Genomic DNA, 20,822 nt, shown 5'->3' with positions numbered 1-20,822 from the left:
GCTGGTAGAATGTTCTGCTGGAAAACACACGGAGATGATTGATTCTACTCAACCCTCTCTAATAGTCACTTACGAGGACTGAGCCCCGTAGAAGGATGAAAAAGTCACAGAACTCAGTGGAGCAAAGCTGGGGACTGGAACTTTGATTTTCGAATCCCCCGGTTCTGCCTTCTCTTCAAAAGCCTCTGTCTAGACTAGGACAGCTTTTGTTTTCACCTGCGCTCCCTGCTTCTCTGCTGCCCGCGCTTCTCACCTTTGCCGATAAGATTCACCCTCCTGCCAGGGACCCCTCGCCTTTGAGCCAGCGTTTTGATAACAATTTCAAGGGTGCATTCCACTGGCTTTCACAGCATTGAGAAGGGGAAAAACATCTATTTGGTGTGACCAACGATATCGCAGCGTTATTACTGAGAAACACGGCCACTGTAAGAGGGCACGAGTCACATGTAATAAGGACTCAGTGGACCCTTTGGAAGGGAAGTTCACGTCCCCGTGGGAATCCGGGAGAAACCTCAGCAGGTTAAGTGTGACATTTGGTGCCTCTGCCCCTCCGTGGCCATGGGCCCTTCGGCTGCCCCTGCCTCGGGGGTCCTGGGCTTCTGTGCCCCCTCCCTGTGCAGCTGCTGCCCCCAAGGGCCAGCTCCCCTCGACCACAGGGACATCCCCGCCCAGGGCTCCCTTCTGTTCCTCTAGTTAATCTGATGTCCTTTTACATTTTAAAAGCTGTTTTTCCCAGGATGTCATATCACGCGCCTGTTAGAAAATCTTGAAAAGTACAAAGAAAACCATCGCCCACTATGAATATCCGACTCTATTTTGCCTGTTGATCCTGACCTTGCTTTCCCTCCACTCTTTTCTCTTCTCCACCCTTCTGTCCTTTCCTTTTCTCATCTATTCCCTTCTCCCCCCCTCTCTACTCACACTCAAAGACACGTAAGATTTTCAAAAAATGCCGTTAAAGTTTACCTACTGTGACGTAATGATAAATACGTATTTGGTCTCTGCTCGCCCCCCTTTCCTGGCACACAGCTCCTGAAACCCTTGTGTCGAGTGTCTTTTGCATGCTAACCAGATGACCTGTGTCGGGGGGTCCCGGGGAGCCTCAGGATGGGGACTGGTTGCCAGGGGACCCGCCACGTGATTGGAGGGTTAGAACATCGAGCCCCGCACCTGCCCTCCAGGGAGGAGAGAGGGGCTGGAGGCGGAGTGAGTCAGCAGTGGCCACTGATGCAATCCGTCCTGCCTGGTAACGAGGCCGCCATACAGATCTGTAAAGCGTGGCGTTCAGAGAGCTTCCAGTTTGGTGGAGGTGCTGGGGGGTGGTGCACCCGGAGAGGGCCTGGGAGCTCTGCGTGCCCGTCCCCTATACCTCGCCCTGTGTTCTCATCCATTTGGCCATTTCTGACTTCTTTATAAATAAACCGGGAATGTAGTGAGTGAACTGTGGTGCTGAGTTCTGTGAGCCCTTCTAGCCAATGACCAACCCTGAAGGGAGGGATTGTAGGAACCTCCCATTTATGGACAATTGGCCAGAAGCACAGGTGACAGCCTGGACTCAAGCCGGGGGTGGGGGTAGTCTTGTGGGATGGAGCCCTTAGCACAGTGGGATGGAGCCCTTAGCCCTTAGTAGCCCTGTGCTAACTCCAGATGGATAGTGTCAGGATTAAATTGAATTTTAGACACCCAGTTGGTGCTGGAGAATTGGTCAGCATGGGGAAAAGCCCGATACATTTGGTGGCCAGAAGTGAAGAAGTGTCATGATAGTAGTAGAGGGCAAAGGAGGAAACTGAGTTTTTTCTTACACACACCACTTCATCACACAGATGTGCCATGAGCATTCTCTACTTTTGGATAAGAAGTTTATTCTCAATTTGAGAACACCTGCTGGACTTGATTTTTTTTTCATGTTTTAATGCTAACCTACATGGTTTATTATTTGCCATCAAATTTAATATTTTTTGTTCCTTTAACCCTGTTTAATACTGCTATGTATTCAGTTACTCTATATTTTTATTGTGGTAAAAACACATATAACCTAAAATTTACTGTTTTAACAATTTTTAAGTGTGCAGTACAGCAGTGTTAGCTGTATGCACGTTGTTACACTGCAGATCTCCAGAACTTTCCTTCCTATAAAAGGGAAACTCTACACCCACTGAAAACCCACCCGTTTTCCCCTCCCTCCCCAGCCCCTGGTAACCACAGTCTACTGGTTGTTTCTATGAGTTTGACTTCTTTCAGTACTACTTCATAGAAGTGGAATCATACGTGTTTGTCTTTTTGTGGCTGGCTTACTTCATCTCGTGCGTCCTCAGGGTACATCCACATGGTGGCGTATGACAAGATTTTCTTCTTTTTTAAGGCTCAATAATATTCCACTGTATGGCTATGCCCCATGTTGTTTATCCATTCACCTGTCGATGGACATTTAGGTTGCTTCCACCTCTTGGCTACTGTGGACAAAGCTGCATCGTACATGGGAGTGGACATATCTTATCTCTGTGAGAGCTGGTTGTTATTCTTTTGTATATATACCCAGACTGGCAATGCTAGAGTGTATGGTACTTCCATTTTTTAATTTTTTGATGAATCTCCACTGTTTTTCATAGTGGCTGCACCATTTTACATTCTCACGAAGAGTGCACAAGGTCTCCCTTTTCTCCACATCTTCACCAACACTTGTTATTTCTTGTCCTTTTGATAACAGCCATTCTAACAGGTGTAAGGTGATATCTCATTGTGGTTTTGATGTGCATTGCCCTGATGATTAGTGATTTTGAGCATCTTTTAGTATGCTTTTTGGCTTTTGTTTATCTTCTTTGGAGAAAGATCTATTTAAGTCCTTTGCCCATTTTTTAATCGGGTTATTTGTCTTTTTATGGTTGAGTTATAGGAGTTCTTTATATGTTCTAGATATTAATCCCTTATCAGATACACAGTTTGCAAATGTTTTCTCCCTCGATAGGCTGCCTTTTCACTCTATTCATTGTTTCCTTTGCTGCACAGGTTTTTTTCTCAGCTTTATTTAGATGCAGTTGATGTATAACGTTTCTTAAGTTTAAGGTATACAGCATGATGTTTTAACATACGTATACATTGTTAAATGGTTACCACAATAAGATTAGTTAACAGATAATTGCCATTTTGTGGTGTGAGGTGATAATTTTTTTTTTTTTTAAATGGGAATGACTAGAAGCATTTGTTTTATTAATTTATTTATTTTTATGGCTGTGTTGGGTCTTCGTTTCTGTGTGAGGGCTTTCTCTAGTTGCAGCAAGCGGGGGCCACTCTTCATCGCGGTGCGCAGGCCTCTCACTATCGTGGCCTCTCTTGTGGAGCACAGGCTTCAGATGCGCAGGCTCAATAATTGTGGCTCACGGGCCCAGCTGCTCCGCGGCATGTGGGATCTTCCCAGACCAGGGCTCGAACCCGTGTCCCCTGCATTGGCAGGCAGATTCTCAACCACTGCGCCACCAGGGAAGCCTGAGGTGATAATTTTTAAAACCTACTCTCTTAGCAAATTTCAAGTATACAGTACAGTGTTTTAACTGTAGTCACCATGCTGTCCATTACTTATTCATCTTAGAACTGGAATTTTGTACCCTTTGACCACCTTCACCCATTTCCCCCATTAGTATCAGCATTATTGCTTTAAATATACTTTCTGTCCCTTTCTCTTTCTCTTTTCCTTCTGAGATTCCTGTAATGCATATTTTCTTTTGATGGTGTCCCATGAGTCCTGTAGGCTTTCTTTACGCGTTTTTCATTCTTTTTTCTTTTTGCTCCTCTGACTGCATAATTCCAAATTGTCTGCCTTCCAGATCACTGATTCTTCAGCTCAGTCAGGTCTGCTTTTGAAGCTCTCCATTGAATTCTTCAGTTCAGCCATTGTATTCTTCAGCTCTAGGATTTCTGTTTGTTTTTGATGTTTCTATTTCTCATTTTGTTCATGTATTGTTTTCCTAATTTCATGTAGTTGCCTGTGTGTTCTTATAGTTTGCTGAACTTCTTTAGGAGGATTTTTCTGAGTTCTTCATCAGAGAGTTCACAAATCTCCATTTCTTTAGTGTCAGTTATTGGAGCTTTACTAGTTTCCTTTGGTCGTGTCATGTTTACCTAATCCTTCGTGGTCCTTCATTCCTTGCATTGGTATCTGTGTATTTGAGTAAGTGGTTTCCTCTTCCAGACTTTACAGGTTTGTCCTATCACACATAGTACAAAACAGCCAGAGTACCAAAATATATTGAAACATATAGGTTATATATGTATACCTATATATAATTGTATATATGAGTAAATATATGCATATATTATATATGTAATATAAATATATATCCAACAAAATTGGTAGAAGGTGATATTTTCCAGTGGCAGGAAACATCCTTCTGAAGATAAACGTCAACTCAGTATCCCTCTCGTAATCTCTCCAGGCGGGGAAAGGACAGAGGTCTTTCCAGCCCCGTCGTGTTCTCTCCTTGAACTGGGGTTAGAGAGACTCCACCCACACACAGTCGAGGATGCAGGACAGTGTTGGCTGGGGCTCCCGGGAGAGGGCCAGCTGTGCACCCAACTGGAGCCCGCTGAAGCCGGGCTCTGTACCACAGGACTGAATGCCCTGGGCAGCTGTCACGCACACAAGCCCTGGTGCATGCTCAGGACGGTGGAAGCACACGCATTTTCTCCTCCCAGAATCAGCACTTACTACTGTCTCCCCTGTGTGTTCAGGTCGTCTGGCGCCCTGGACTACAGAAAAGTCTTTCTTTACTCCTTTTAGCCCATGCCTCCTCGCAGCGCCCGAATAAACGCAGGGGCTGTGTCTCCAACTTTGCATGAGAGGCTGCTCTGTGACGCACAGCTCAGAGACACGGGTTCGTCTGTTCTCCAGGTGGGATTCAGGTGTGGTGTCTGAGGGGCAGGGAGGAAGGATGGGGGAGGAATGAGATGAGGATTCCCTGTGGAGAAGCCCACACTCAGGCATATATCCCTTTACAGGGGATTTTCATCCTTTTTCATAGATGTAGCACTGCATCCAGAACTGCCGTTTCATCACTCTTGTGGGGGAAAAGAATAGCAAAGGTGGTCGTCCCCCTGTGCTGCTGCGGCACGCCCAGTATGTGACTTCTCCTGCTTATTAGCTGAGGAGGAGTTGCTGTAAGTAGGGCTGATTTCAGCACTTTTCAGTGATTACTTCATTTGTTCCCTGCAACCTTTCAAATTTCAACGGCCTTAAATAATCCTGCTACATTAAAAAACACACACCGGAAGTGGACCTCCCTCTCGGCTCAGCTCCGAGTCAGCAAGTCCTCTCCCTGATACTGATGTTTTTATCCTCCAACAGCAGGAACGCTTGCCGCCTTACTCACCAAAGCTCTTTAACAAACAATCTTCATTCTAGAGTCTTAACCAGATTTGATAGCATTGAATTTGATTAACTAATTGGATAGAATCTAAAAGTTGTTTGTCCAAAAAAAAGGGTATCCATAAACTTTTAAGCAATCTGTTACCTTACTTTACACTTACAGAAAGTTTTAAGGCATTTAAAAAATTGTGACACAGTTTTGGGGAACAAGTTTTATACTATGTTTATAGCACAGTTAAGCACAAGAGCAATAATAGTGGCCCTGTGGTAATCACTGGCCCTGGGGCCTCCCCAGGCCACCTCCACACTCAGCCAGAAGCCGGAGGGACAGGAGGAAAAGCTCCTCTCCTGGGTCGTGGGTCCTGTCCGAGCACAGACTAAGTGGGGCTCCGGGCATCTTGCTTTATGAAATGCACGATCACTTCTGGTGAATTGAATTGAAATTGAAATTAGCTGCTGAAGTCCAAATTAAGCCTGACCTGGGTGGGTCAACAACTTTATTGATCTCAACTGCATCTCAGCCACAGAAAGCTTTGCTGATAAAATCCGATGTTCCAGAAGAATCTTGACCCCCAGAAGCTCTTGCTTTGATGTGAATTTTCACCAGGACTTTAATGGTCTTTCCAAGAGGCAGTAAATGTAGACACAAAGAGCTGGGCTCCTCTAGGTGCTGGAAATGTCCCCACCTAGATCTCGGGACAGAGCTGTACTATAAAGATACGTTCTGTTTTTGTTTTTGTTTAATCTATACCCTCATTTAAAATATTTTATATAAGGTAGTCAACTTACCATTTCATTGTAAACACTTTATTATGCATCTTAAGAGATAAGGATCTAAAAGAAAATATGTAACCACAATGCTATTTGATTCTAAACAAAATTGACAATGAAAAATAAGTTGTATTTTACTGCTTGTCACTTATACTTCAGTTTATAAGGAGAGAGAGAGAAATGGACAGGGTCTGAAGTCGGGTCGGGGAGAAAGGAGGGGACAGAAAAGGACTGAGGGAACGGAGGGGGAGGAAGAGGAGGAGGAAGAGGGCTCTGCGTGTACAGCTGTGTGACCTTGACCCCTGAGCCTCCTTCCCTGTCTGTAAATGGGAGGCTGGTTCCTCCTGCTTAGGGTTCTTGGGGGAGTTTAAATGAGAGTGCAATAAAGCACTTGGCCCAGTACCAGCCATTTATCAAGGTAGTTATTATTATTATTATTATTAACCATAATTTATCCTTCATAGTTTTAGAAAAAAATTTTAAAGTTATGATAACCACCATTCTCCATTCATAGTCTCTTTGAGCCATATTTATAAAAACAAAAGGCTTTTGGTGATGTATCTGCTGGTGCTCAGGGAGAAGAAAGCAGACCATTGTCGGTGGCCTCGTGCCGGCCGCACACACAGGTCTATTGACCTTGCACAGCTGTACGGCTCGGCGCCTGGCACGGAGCTGGCCGCCGCGGTGGGACGCGTTGCCAGGCACTGTCCTGGGAGCCCAGCCCTTCGCTGCCGGTTCGCCCAGCAGCCGAGTGGACGGAGGGGTCCAGTCCCGTCACTAGTCCCTGGGCTCCGATGATGTGCTGAGTGTGAACAAATACTCAGGAAACCTTCTAACTCGTGTGATCAAGATCCAGACCCTAGAGCCACACTCGGCACATCTCCTGCTCACCGCTGCCGAGTTGTCGCTCCTTGGGCACCTTGCTCAGCCTCTTTGTGCCTCAGTTTTTACATCTTTAAAATAAAGATAATAATGGTACCTACCTCACAGATTATTACAAGAATTAGAAGAGTTCCTGATCCATAAAGTATTGGGCACCAGGTACTGTGTTTGCCATTACTGTTTTCTGTAGGCCAGGTGCTGTGGGTAATGGAAAGATACAAATGTTGTGCTTTTAACGGTTTATAAAGGAAATTACTTATCTGAGCAATATGTAACAAGTGTGAGGCTGTCCACCACATGCATAAATGCTGAGAAAATGCTGAGAAAATGCCAGTAAGGAACGGGCCCTGTGGGGCGAACAGTCTTGTTTTGTTGACCAGTATAAAGATTGAATGGGGCCTTTTTAAGAAAAGGGTGTTTGGTGTTTGACAAAAAGGATATGTTGATTTCACTTCATGTTAATTTAAAGGGACCCTGGTTCCATCAGCCTATAAAATGAAGGATGCAACCAGCTCAATTTTTTAAATAGTTCTGATTTGAAACTTCTGAGAACCGGCATAAATCCAGAAATCCTTACAACACTTTCCCTTAAGTATACATATTAAGGAAAAGTGTTTTATATACACATACATATGCGAGCATCTTTGTCTTTGTGGATAAGCGTCAGGCACAGAGACAATCGTTTCTTGGAAAGAAAAGGCTTCCTGTTCATCTACTCACGTTTTCACTCATGGTGACAGTGACAGGAGCGTGGGGAAGGCAAGTGAAGTATCAGGTAAAGGTGTGCAGTCCCTGAGCTAGGAGTCTAGATGGCAAGGAAAATTACCCAAGGCTCAGTAATAGACGACAGTATTCAGAAACCTAGAAAGCATTCAGAACTAGATTTTAATATATTAATTTACTAGTTAATTACTGTTTGTGAATATCCGTGGGCTTGCTGTGGCTGAAGTCCTCATCTCCTAGCCTGGCTCCCACCCACCTCTCCAGCTTCATCGTGTCCACTCCCTGCAATCCGCCCCGCTCACAACCCCTGTGCCGTACATACCCTGTCGGGCTTCAGCACAGAGTACTGTGTGTTCCTGTTTTCTAGAACCATGTGATCTCCGTGTCTCTCCCTCATGAACTCGTAGCATCATTTTCGAAGCTTCCTGCTTAGCAGCTCCTCTGCTCAGACTTGTTTGCTCCCAGGCAGGCGTCGCTGGTCCTCTGAACTCCCGCGAAACGTTATCCGTCCCTTCTTTACGGTACTAATTGGGCTCTCATGATATTTTTACATGTCAACTTCTGCTCAGTGACAGGAGGCATCCTGGGATCTCCAGCACCAAGCACAGTGTGAGGAAAATCAATATTTACGGAAACTCAGTCTTATGGAAACTCAATAAATAAATGTTGAGGGAATAGAAAGAGAAAAGGGGGGTATATGAAATGAGCTAAAATAAGCCTACAGAGAATGCGTTTTAGGATAGACATGGAAAGAACATGAAAGGTCTCTGCTATAGGCTGATCTTTCCCCCCAAAAAAATTCGTGTGCTGAAGTCCTTAACCCCCAGCACCTCAGAATCTGACTGTATTTGGAGATGGGGCCTTTGAAAAGATATTTAAGTTAAAATGAGGCCATTGGGAAGGGCCCTAACCCAAAACAATTGGTATCCTTACAAGAAGAGGAGATGAGGACAGACCCAGGTAGAGGGAAGACCATGTGAAGATGCAGAAAGTGGTGACTGTCTGCACCCCAAGGAGAGAGGCCTCGGAAGGAGCCAACCCTGATGACCCCTTGAGCTTGGACATCCAGGCTCCAGAACTGTGAGAAAATAGATTTCTGTTCTTTAAGCCACTGAGTATCTGCTTAATATTAATTAATAGGAATCTTCCCCATCTTTCATCTCTCATCTGTTAGAAACCGAGTTATCTTTTCTCTACCCTCAACTTTTCCTTGTATATGGAAATGTGAACTATTCCACCACTGGAGTTGGTGGGAATCATGACAGATTTTCCTCTCATGTCTGTTGAACAGTTGTTGAGTGGAGACCAGCCCTGCTGGTTCCCGCGTAGCCGTGGGTCAGCGGGCGGCGTGCACAGGACAATCCCCGCGTTGTGTCTCGCTGGGTCTAAGTCCCAACGATTCCACTGGCTGGCTTGGGCTCCAGAGCAAACCACAGACAAGTTCAAGGTGAGGGCCAGCTCCCCTCTACACATACCCCACGCTGCAGGTCTAAAGCCAAGAACCTGCTAAAAGAAACGGGAATAATAGGTAAGCTTGTAGAGAAACAGACAACAAAAGAAAAATCTTGTTCCTGAATTCACTCGAGATTCCAGATAAAGTGGATCAGGTGCATTTGAGCGAATGTGGGAACGCGAATTCGAAAGGTAACCATGTGCACACCTCTGCGGGCCTTTCTGAACATTTGAGGAATCGACTGATAGGATTTGAGTTGCATTTCCTCTCTGAAAGCTATATTTCTGGGAACCTTCAGATTAGGCACAAACACGAAGGGGAGATAAAGGCAGTAAAATAGTGGGGGAAGGAATGTGCACTTGCCAGAGCAGTGGAGGGAATGAAAAAAGCTTTTACAACTCTATCAGGGGAAGGAAATACTAGAAATTAAAGTAGATATATTAAGTGATGGAGAGAGTGAAATCCAAGATGATTACAAAATGGGTGGGTACTCAGATGCCCTTTTGAAGTCTCCCTTTCACGACAGAAAATTGTAAGGCCCTGGCTCTCTATTCAGTCCCAGTTACCTGGGTTTTGCTGGTGAAAATCTCCTATGTACACAGGAAACAGTGAAAGCTGTACCCAGAACGGGGAGCGTTCACAGTCAAATGCACTGCTGTGTAGTCCCAAGAAACCAGGAAAATGGTTTGCCAAACTTGAAAAAAACAAACAGAACGGAGGCCCTAGCGAGGAATAAAAACAGAAGCAAATGCACTAGCTTTTGATTTAAATAAGCTGGTTCTCTCAGACATTAAAACATTAAAAATGAGTGGTGTCTGCTCTGTGTTTATGGAAATTCACAGAGAAAAATCATCCCCTCTCACCAAAGGCACCTGAATGCTGACTTCAGCATTTTTATGTTTACGGATCTCTGAATGACTCATGGGAAATAGAAAAGCATGGCGGTCATTTCTATTACGGTCTCTTCCCTTTATTTTTAAAATTTTATTGAAGTTATATATGTCCACGGTAAAAAAAAAAAAAAAAAAAAATCAGGGAGTTGAGAAGGGGCAGCTTCTTGTAATCATGCTTGCTTTAGACCTTTTGGTGGTAATTCCCATGACTCTAAATAATACGCTGATATTGTTTGTTATCTGTACATTCATATGTGGATTTAGGGTGTCTCTTGAGCCTCTGGTAGGAAAGAAGTTCATTTGCGCTCTTCTTCTCCCAGTTTTAATGCTTACTATGTGTAGTTCTTCTATTGGTCACCTTCGCACCTTTGTGCCTAGGCTGAAACCTCTGTTTCTTGTTCCTCTAACACTGGACTTGACCCGTCAGTGTAAGATGTGGCCTTTTTATTGTCAGAGCTGAGGCCTCAGTCAACCCCTGGGACGCCTGGACTGTGCAGCGTGTCCCCCGGGGAGTCCACCTGGGCAGGACCTGCTGGAAGCAGGGACTTGCTCGTCTGTGCAGAATCGCTCGCCCTGAGAGAGGGGATTCTCCCTGGGCAGTGTCCTTAGCTTCTCTTTAGAAGAAGCCTCCGCTGCGGGGTGGAGTAAATGCGCTGGTTTCCATGGTGCCCGGGTTGGGGAGACGGCGCTGAGGTTTCCCCGGGACGACTTCCAGTTGGTTTCTGGTTTTCAGCACCTTCCCTTGTTCTTACTCTTTAAGCCCATTGGCCCCAAGCCCAGAGCTTCCCCGGGGTTTTGCCAGAAGGATTGCCCGCCTCCCTCCCTCCCACCCTGGTCCCTCCTGTGAGCTTCTGGACCGCAGCTCACTGCTCTCAGTTTTAACCATCAACACCCTTGCACTGACTCTGTCTTCTAGAAGGGTTTAAAATCTCTCTTCCACTGATGACAATCCCCACTCCAGTGTGTGTGTGTGTGTGAGTGTGTGTGTGTGTGTGTGTGTGTGTGTACACATGTCCTGAGTCAGCCATAAGGAATCAGAGTGAGAACTAATGGACACTTTAAAAAAAGAGCTCGTACCATACATACTCTTTTGGAGGCTCTTCTGCCCCCCTTAGCCATATGTTTTGAAGTATTTCCTACATCATTATTATTTTTCAATTTGCGCATAGTATTCCATTATATGGATAGACTGTAATTCACTTAACCAGCACCCCATTACTAGGCATTTAAGTTGATTGTAAATTTTGCTCTAGTAAAATCATCTGCAGTGAATATCTGTGATAGTGTCATCTGAGGCATCATTGACTATGTCCTTGGGAAACATTACGGGAAGTGAAATCACTGAGTCAAAGGGATTCTTTTCCCTTACAGGTTATTACAAGATATTGATTACAGTTCCCTGTGCTATACAGTAGGACCTTGTTGTTTATCTATTTTATATATGGTAGTTTGTATTTGCTAATCCCAAACTCCTAATTTATCCCTCCCCTCCTTTCCCCTTTGGTAACCATAAATTTGTTTTTTATGCCTGTGAGTCTGTTTCTGTTTTGTAAATAAGTTCATTGGTGTCATATTTTAGATTCCACATATGAGTGATATCATATGATATTTGGTCTTTCCCTTTCTGACTTACTTCACTTAGTATGATGATCTCTAGGTCCATCCATGTTGCTGCAAATGGCATTATTTCATTCTTTTTTATGTCTGAGTAATATTCCATTGTCTATATGTACCACATCTTCTTTGTCCATTTATCTGTCAGTGGACACTTAGGTTGCTTCCGTGTCTTGGCTATTGTATTGTAAATAGCGCTGCTGTGAACATTGTAGTGCATATATCTTCTCAAATTAGAGTTTTTGTCTTTTCTGGATATATACTCTGGAGTGGGATTGCTGAGATCATATGATAACTCTACTTTTAGTTTTTTAAGGAACCTCCGTAGTAGCTGCACCAATTTACATTCCCACCAACAGTGAGGAGGGTTCCCTTTTCTCCACACCCTCTCCAGCATTTATCATTTGTAGACTTTTTGATGATGGCCATTCTGACCAGTGTGAAGTGATACCTCATTGTAGTTTTGATTTCCATTTCTCTGATAATTAGCAATGTTGAGCATCTTTTCATGAAAGGGTTGCACATTTTTAAGGCTTTTGACACACATTGTCAAATTGCCTTACAGAAAGTTTATATAAGTTTCTCACTCCCATTCTAGGCCAGTACTAATTTTCTACCAACCCTGGATGTCATTACACTTTTAAACTTGCAAATTCGACAGGCAAAAACATCATATTATTTTAAGTTTGTGACTCTATTGTTAACTATTTAGTTCCAGCTATATGAGGAATCGTGGCACTTGGTTTCACCTTTACTGGCTGCCCACAGAGGAAGCGGGGAGCCCATAGAATCAGTACTGCCGTGTCCCCTGCCGCCTAAGCCTGCTCTCCCCGAGCCCTCAGCCCTCAGCCGGGGGAGCGCCGGTCAAGGGGCAGGAAAGAGGGGGGAAATGCTGGTGGATCAGACCTCATTCCCCCTCGTCCAGTGGATGCTACAAGGAATAAGGGAAGCGTGAGGACAGACCTGAGGAGTGGACTGCATTTTGGAGCCAGGATTGAGGGAACTAGGTCCACATTCACTGAATATTAAAATAAGTCCGTGGGTCACCCCGGACCCCTGAGCTCCTGAGCTGCGGAGGAGGCCAGGTGCTTCCCTTGAGTCTGCAGCCCTGAGCGCTCGTTACCCTGACCTAGGCCTCCACGTGGCTAGTCCCTAGCGGAAGGTAGGGGAGAGGCAGGGTTTGGGGGTGAATGGCCATTTATTATTTATTTATTAATAATTATTTATTATAATATCTATTATTTATTATGATGTTTTATTATCAGGCCTTTATTGAGCCCCTACCGTGGTAGATCCTAGGGACACAGAAACAAAGTAAATACATCCTTGCTGACAAGGTGCCTGAAAACGATTTAGGGAATAAGTATTTAGCCTATGATAATGGAGTGATAATTTTATAGCCCATAAAGCAGAGTACACAGAGGCGGGGCACATCTTTCCAGTCAATAACCAAATTCAGATAAGGGTGTGAGGAATCGGGTGAGCTGACACCAAGGCTTTTGGACCGCTGATAAAGACTGAAATATGTTGTGTTATCTGTGAGTATAACATTCTTGCCTCCTTCTTTATTCATAAAAATAAAAAAAGAGACTAGGGAAAAAATATTTCTAATTCCAAGAAAATGAACTGTAACATCTTCCATCCATTCCACCTCTACTGCCAGTATCTTAATTCAGATGCTCGTGATTTTCTCTCTCTAACATGGATCCTGGAATCCACCCTTACATGGGGGCTTTTGTTGACTCCATATATTTTTTAAATTGAAGTATAGTTGATTTATAATGTTTTGTTAGTTTCGGTTATACAGCAAAGTGATTCAGTTATATACATATATGTATATTCTTTTTCAGATTCTTTTCCATTATAGGTTATTACAAGATATTGAATATAGTTCCCTGTGGACTCCATATTTTTATGTAAACTAATTTATCATTTTTTTCCTCTATTGTTTGTGCTTTGTCTTATTCGAGAAACTCTTTCCTCTACCCCAGTGTCATATATATTCTACTTTCAGTTTTGTACATTTAGTTATGTCTTCATTTGGCTAGAATTATTTTTATAATATGAGATATGGATACAATTTCCCGTGTATGATGGCTATTTGTCCCAGAATCACGTGTTGAATGGTCCATTATTTCTACCAAGTTCTAGCGCCACCTTGTCATGTACTAATTTATCATGTGTATGTGGGTCCATCCTTTTGGATTCTCCATCTGTTCCATTGGTGTAATTGTCTCTGTTTCTGTTATCATACTGTTTTAATTACTATAGCCTTATTATACGTCTTCATTTCAAATAAGTCATGCTTGCTTCTTTTTCAAGATTATCTTTGATCCTTTACTTTCTATATGAATTTTAAGAACAGCTTGTCAACTTCCTGAAAATACCCTGCTGGTCTTTTGATTGAAATTGCACTGATAATTTAGATTATTTGGGAGAAAACTGCCATCTGTATGATACTGAATCTTCCCATCCGGAAATATTATAAATCTCACCATTTTGAAAATATCTTCTTTAATTTCATTTAGTAAAGTTTTATCATTTTCTTTTTTTTTTTTTTTTTTTTTTATGGCTCTTTTCAGTTTATTGCATGAAGGAGTTACACTAGTCCAAGTTAAAAGCAGACCCCAAATGGTTACATTACACAAACTGTGAGGTTTTTAAACTTGTGACAAGGGACAGAAGGAAAATTCTACTCATTGCAAGGAAATCCTCACTTAAGCTTCAGTGAGCCAGGAGCACTTAAAACCCATGAACCTTCAGCTGATCGTCCTTAGCCAGTCCAATCTCTACGAGGAACTGGCATATGTTCTTGCGCTGGTCACCCTGTAGCTGAATTACGTCTCCATATTCTGGATGCTCAATTACAGTTCCATTGCAGGCAAATTTCTTCTTAAACGCCTTCACTAGTTTCTTTTTATCGTAATCATCAGCGATCCCTTGGACAGTAGTAAGGGTCTTCCTGCCGTTCCTCTGTTGAATTCTTATATGGATATAATCCTCAGTGCCAGCAGGAAGCAGATCATCACCCTTACTTGCATCAGCAAAGGGGTCGAAAGAGTGGAGGTTCTGGATAGCGGACATACGATACGATTCCTTTTCCTCGGTGGAAACGGCCTGCGGAAGGCGGCGGCTGGAGAAGGCAGGCGGGGGGGACGGAGCGTCGGGAAGCGAGGGGGCTCAAGGGGGAGGCTGCTGAGTCCTCGGCGGCGGCTCAGTGACTGGGCAGTTTTATCATTTTCTATACAAATATTTCATATATCTTTTCTTAGAATTATTTCTAGGAACCCATAAATTTTTGTTATTGTGAATGGGATTTCTTAGTGACCTATGCTAATTGTTTTTTTTAATATAAATTTATTTATTTATTTATGGTTGTGTTGCGTTTTCGTTGCTGCGCATGGGCTTTAGTTGCGTGAGTGGGGGCTACTCTCCGTTGTGGTGCTTGGGCTTCTCATTGTGATGGCTTTTCTTGTTGTGGGGCACAGGCTCTAGGCACGTGGGCTTCAGTAGTTGTGGCACACGGGCTCAGTAGTTGTGGTGCACGGGCTTAGCTGCTCCGCGGCATGTGGGATCTTCCCGGACCAGGGATCGAACCCGTGCCCCGTGTTGGCAGGCGGATTCCTAACCACTGCGCCACCAGGGAGGTCCCATATGCTAATTGTTTGTTGTTGGTATATGGAAATGCTATGGTTTTCATGAATTGATTTTGCAGCCAGCAACCTTGCAGAACCCTCTTCTAGGTTTAATAGTTTATAAATACCAGGGTTTTTTGGGAATTTTTAATTTAGACTCTCATTCTCTGTGGTTAATGACAGCTTTTTCTTTCTTTTCAATCCTTACATTTCTTTTTTCTCTTGTCTTATGGCTAGACCACTAGTGTAATTTTTAATAGAATCAGCAATAGCAGATCTCTGCTCTTTATATTTTTTGAAGCGAAAGCTCCTAATATTTTACCTTTAAAGACAATATTTGCACTAGATTTTTGAAAGATGCCCTATATAAAATTAATAAATATTTCTTGAGTTCCTAGTTCACTAACAGTAAACTAGGAACATTTCACTATCTGTGGTGAAATAGTTATTGAACTGAATCAAATACTTTTGCTGCGTCTAATGAACCAAGCTTTTTGTTTTTCCTTTTATCTCTTAATGGGGTGAATTACACATAAATTTTCTAATGTGGAGCCATTATTGCAATTCCTACTCGGTCGCGATAGCTTTTTTAAAAATACCTTTTTGGAATTTGCCTGGTAGTATCTTATTTTGGTGATTTTGCCCCCACGTTCATGATCCAGAGTGGCTTGTAGCTTTGTCATTTACACTGTCCCCGCTTGAAGTTGCTGTGATGATTGTACTCGGCTCGTCCAGTTAGTGGGGGGGCATTCTCATCTCTTCCGTTCTCTGGGTCCATCTGAACGACTTAAGGATCGCTGTCCTCGAGGACTTGCGAAGTGCTGGTTCCTGGTCTCCTCTCCTGTCATTCATGGCAGCAGCATTCATGTGGCCGCCTCCACTTGTCTCCTGGGCCCCCACAAGGCGCTCATTTGGGACAGAAGCACCCCTGCCCACCACGCCTTCCTGCAGACCAGGACTACGTTCGTGGCAGGACGCTGGTGAGGACGGCTGTCTCTCCTCTGGCCTTGCAGACAAAGCCAAGTGGTGTGGCCTAAAAGTCTTCTCGCTCCCTGAACTTGCCGGGTCAGTTCTCTGCTCTGAGCTGCTTGCCCCACGGCGCTTTATCCCTCTGCCCTGCTCACCACGATGCATCATAACTAAAGGTGCACGTTCTGTCTCCAACCAGAACACGAGCTCCAGGACGCTGAGCCTTGTTCTTCATTGCAATTTCCACGCCGAGTGTGGCACCAGCCACGGAAACAGGCAGGCACTGTTTGTTGAATAAATGAACGGAATGTTCTGATCTGTTAAATACAGACAGCTCGTTACAGATCTGATGTGCGATTTGTTATCCTAGCAGTTTCTAACCAGACATTCTGATGCCACCTGGACGTATACTAATTGATCATAGGAGCAAGGGTCCGGCTTAGAGTTGCTATTTATTCCACTGGTGTAATTGTCTCTGTCCCTGTCACCACGCTGTTTAAATTACTACAGCCCTCGCTAAGTCTCGGTCCTGCGCTGCGTTTTCTGTCTTGGTCCACAGTCTCCCCTGGCTCCTGGCCTCCGTGGACGGGGCCTCAGCCTCCCTCTGCAGGGTCCTCAGTACCTAGCTGTGGTATATGATCTCGGCTGCTCTTGCTGCAAATTCTTACCCGTGCATTTACCCTCCTGTGCTCTTTCTCCTGCTGTGTCGGCCAAGACCTCCTCTGTATGGTTCAGATGGCCTTGCACGCTTTCTAGAATTGTTCTATAGTTCGTCCTCACAGACTCCACTCAGCAGGAGGGGCTCCTTACTGTGATGACCTCCAGTCGAGGAAGCCTGACTTCCTGGAAGCTGGGGTGCCTGGGGCAGCATCCCCCGGGCAGCCGGGTGGACGCCGTCTCCGGGGCACTTCCTGGTCCTCTTCCCTCACGTGTTCCTGGAACATTCTGAAGAGGCGATCTGGACCACGTCCACTCTAAGTTTTAGTTTTGTAGCTAAACCACTTCGTGCGCATACCGAGACGTTCTTACTTCAGTTATTTAATATTTTAGGCAAAAGTTGTTTTCGTTCGAACCATTGTTAGTGGTGACATCAATTCTTTTTTGAACTGGTGGTTTAATAAGTTACTTCTGTAAAGCAGCTGGGTTACCTTTTTAAATGAGACAAGGAAATCATACAAGTTATAGAAACACCCACTCAAGCGAGGAGGAGGTCCTGTCAGTTTGCAGAGTATTCTCTGGGGTTATGGGTTTTCCGTTTCGTACAGATCGCTTGAGTCATGCAAAGGTTGCCTACAAGTCTGGATGTGGAAGAGAAATTTCACTTCTCTTTCGTGCTTCTCTGAGCAGCGCACAGGTCAGCCGCAGCCTGATGGACAAATGTTGACCTCGGTCAGGTTTCTAAGTCAGGTGGGCAGCGAGGCTGGACAGGGGCTCCCCAGAAACAGCTTCTGGAGAGGCTGGAAGTCAGTTCCTTGAAGGTCGACAAGGGAAGGATTGTTGTTCCTCTTGCTGGGGGTCTGTCAGATCTGATTGTGTGTTTCCTCATTGTTTCCCGAGTGTTAGAACTGCCTGGAAACCAGTACATGAGGATGTGGAAGCCAGCTCAGTGTGTGTCTGTGTGTGTGTGTGTGTGTGTGTGTGTGTGTGTGTGTGTGTGTGAGACGTCACAGACGCGAGGCCATGGCCCTCCCCGGCTCACCAGCCCTCTGACTTTAAGAGCACTGCTGCCTCAGTCATGTTTCATTTTTTCTGAATTCAGATGGTTTCTTCCAGTTTTTTGCTTTTGGAAGCAACTTGAGGCCAGTCCAACTCGTCCGTCTCGCTTTGCTTTTGAAGCCTCCCAACCCCAGCCCAGGATGGGTCTGGAGTCTGGCTGAGGAGTTTCCAGAAACGTTCTCTCGGGGGAGGAGACAAGGTAGGATCACGGGAAAGGAAGGGACCCTGCAGGTCCTCAGGTCTGCCCTTTCGAGACGGTGGAAATAAATAAATACTTCTTAAAGGACATTTGAGTTCTCTCCTCATCAGGAAGGGACCCTGGAGGAGCTGACCTCAAGCATCAGCTGTGTTTACCAGGAGCCTCCCAGCGTGGCGGTTACCGTTACCGCTCACTTCGTAACAAGTTACCCCCAGCTTAGCGCTTGTGACAGTAATAACCCAGTGTCTGGGGGTCAGGAGCTGAGGAGCAGCCCGCCTGGGTGGTTCCAACGCCGGGTCCCCTGACGTCAGAGGTCGGCTCAGGCTGCCCCACTGTGAGGGCTGGACCGCGGCTGGGAGAGCTGCATTGAAGATGCTCATGCACTCACCTTGCAGGCGGGTGCTGGTTCTCGGCAGGGGGCTCCAGTGCCTCATGTCACGGCCTCTCCAAGCAGTGGTCTGGGTGTTCCCACGTCACTGGTGGGTGTCCCCCAGAGAGAGTGATCCAGGCCAGCGCTGTGTCTGTCTGTCACGACCTTGTCTCAGAAGTCACGCCCCCCCCCCCCCCCCGTTTCTGCAGGGCCGTGCTGGTGGCACAGGCCGGCGTGTCCCCCATGAGGGCAGCACACGGGGCGGCAGTGGGGGGACATCGTGGAGGCTGGCTGCCACCATCAGGCCCCGGGCACACGCGCCACGCCGCGTGCCCGGATCAGCACCGGATCTTCGTGAGCATCTTCACGACGGCTCTGCTGGTGGTCAGTGTCTCCCCATCGTACGGATGAAGACATGTGAAGCGTCTCAGTGAGAGGGAGCCGCTGGCCTGCTACCTTGTAGACGGAAGGGGTGAAGGTGGGATTCCCAGCGAGGCCCGGCCGTCCCTGAAGCCGGGGGAGCTCAGCACTGTGCTCGGCTTTAATTCCTACCGGACGGCGCCGGACTCTTCGTGCAGTGGCGCAGCAGTACCTGCGCTGCAGACTGAACTGGGAGATGAATGCAGATTTACTGACCGAGGGAGTCCTCCACCGATGCACGGGGACCCCTGGCCGGCTGCGCGAGGAGTGAGCAGATGCCACCGCTGGGGGGTCTGGGCTTTCTTCTTCCTCCCGCTGCTTTACTGCAGCTCCCTCTGTCCTTGCTGGTCCATCCAGACTGCCTCGTCTCTGGACCCTTAACGCCCTGGGATCATTCCCAACCTTGCCTGCAGCTTCTCACAGTCTCAACAATAAAATACTGTGTCAAATATATTTCCTCGTCTTCAGGGATCACCTTATTGGATTAATCACTGCGTAGATCTGAACAAATTATGGGACTTTCAGAGGTGTGTTCATTTTCCGGTTCTCGAGAACTGTCTGCAGCGTGTGATTTTTCTCTGAGCTTTGTTGCCTCAGGAGCAAGCTCCCTGAAACGGTCCTTAAATTCCTTTTAAAAAATGAGAAAAGGGCTTCCCTGGTGGCGCAGTGGTTGAGAATCCGCCTGCCAATGCAGGGGACACGGGTTCGAGCCCTGGTCTGGGAAGATCCCACATGCTGCGGAGCAACTAGGCCCGTGAGCCACAACTACTGAGCCTGTGCGTCTGGAGCCGGTGCTCCGCAACAAGAGAGGCTGCGATAGTGAGAGGCCTGCGCACCGCGATGAAGAGTGGCCCCCACTTGCCACAACTAGAGAAAGCCCTCACACAGAAATGAAAGACCCAACACAGCTAAAAATAAATAAATAAATAAAAATAAATTTTAAAAAAAATGAGAAAAGAGCAAGGAAACCATCCCAGACCCATGATGGCACCAGGGCTTCAGCAGCCCCTAGTTTGCTCTGTACTTCATTCATTCGTGTTTGGGCTACAGAGATACAGCTTGGAGCTGGAGGGTCTTTATGTGAAGAAACGATTTTTGTTCACATTCTTTAAAAGTACTAGTAATGCATATTTTGTTCTGCTTCAACATTATAATTGTGGTCCTTAAAAACCCCACCGTATCAAACTCACGTGGTAAAATTTACCCTTTCATTTGCCAAAAGGGGACTTAGAAGGACTTGAATAATGTTAGTGGCCGTAAAGGAGCTGCAGTAGTAACCTATGTTGATGGCTATTCGGTTGATTTGTTACACCAACTACAGCTCATAAATTGGTTGGTAAAAACTCTGAAAGAGAGAACGAAAGTCCTGACGTCGTGAGGCGGTCCTGCAGAGCACACGAATCCAGGTAGAGCCCACCAGGAACCGGGAGGCAGGTCTGAGCCAGGCTGCCTGGTGTCCCTCATGCCAGTTCCTCGATGCCTGAGAGGGCTCACGCCCCGCACGCTCTCAGCTTGCCAGCCGGGGCCTACTTCCCTCTAATTAGTTGATCCGTTGTTCCTCATTTGCAGCAGGAAAACGCAGAGTTGGAGAAATGCCACGTGTGCCAATCTCTGTATGCATTTACGGTAGCTACCAAAAGTGTGTCTGGGCAACTCTTGGCGTCCGTGGAGTCCTCACACAGGGTGTGTTCAGGAGCCAAGGGAGCGCAAAGCACAGGAAACTCAATTCACTAAAATTCAGAAGCATGACAAAAAGCACATCAGATGCACGCCATTCATTCTGTCCTGGCTCTCAAGCTTTAGCTGCGAGTCACCCGG

General features: G+C 45.7%; 2 protein-coding genes across 2 annotated transcripts in view; one reads left to right on the top strand and one right to left on the bottom strand.

Moving 5' to 3' along the window:
• Positions 1–20,822, top strand: part of SPATA13 (spermatogenesis associated 13) — a 267,083-nt gene that overhangs the window by 96,939 nt on the left and 149,322 nt on the right. The gene's annotated exons all lie outside the window — the stretch shown is intronic.
• On the bottom strand, positions 14,352–14,918 carry LOC132352349 (eukaryotic translation initiation factor 1-like). Its single transcript, XM_059902800.1, has one exon. It carries the CDS (start codon positions 14,777–14,779, stop codon positions 14,438–14,440), a length of 342 nt encoding a protein of 113 aa, XP_059758783.1. The 5' UTR covers positions 14,780–14,918; the 3' UTR covers positions 14,352–14,437.

The sequence above is a fragment of the Balaenoptera ricei genome, chromosome 18 (assembly GCF_028023285.1).
Source record: "Balaenoptera ricei isolate mBalRic1 chromosome 18, mBalRic1.hap2, whole genome shotgun sequence".
Lineage (NCBI taxonomy): Eukaryota > Metazoa > Chordata > Mammalia > Artiodactyla > Balaenopteridae > Balaenoptera > Balaenoptera ricei.
Note: the sequence above shows the minus strand (reverse complement) of the source record. Positions and strands in the feature narration are given on the sequence as shown.

Excerpts from the sequence above, each read along its gene's own strand:
- LOC132352349 (XM_059902800.1), bottom strand. The coding sequence starts at position 14,779 with ATGTCCGCTATCCAGAACCTCCACTCTTTCGACCCCTTTGCTGATGCA.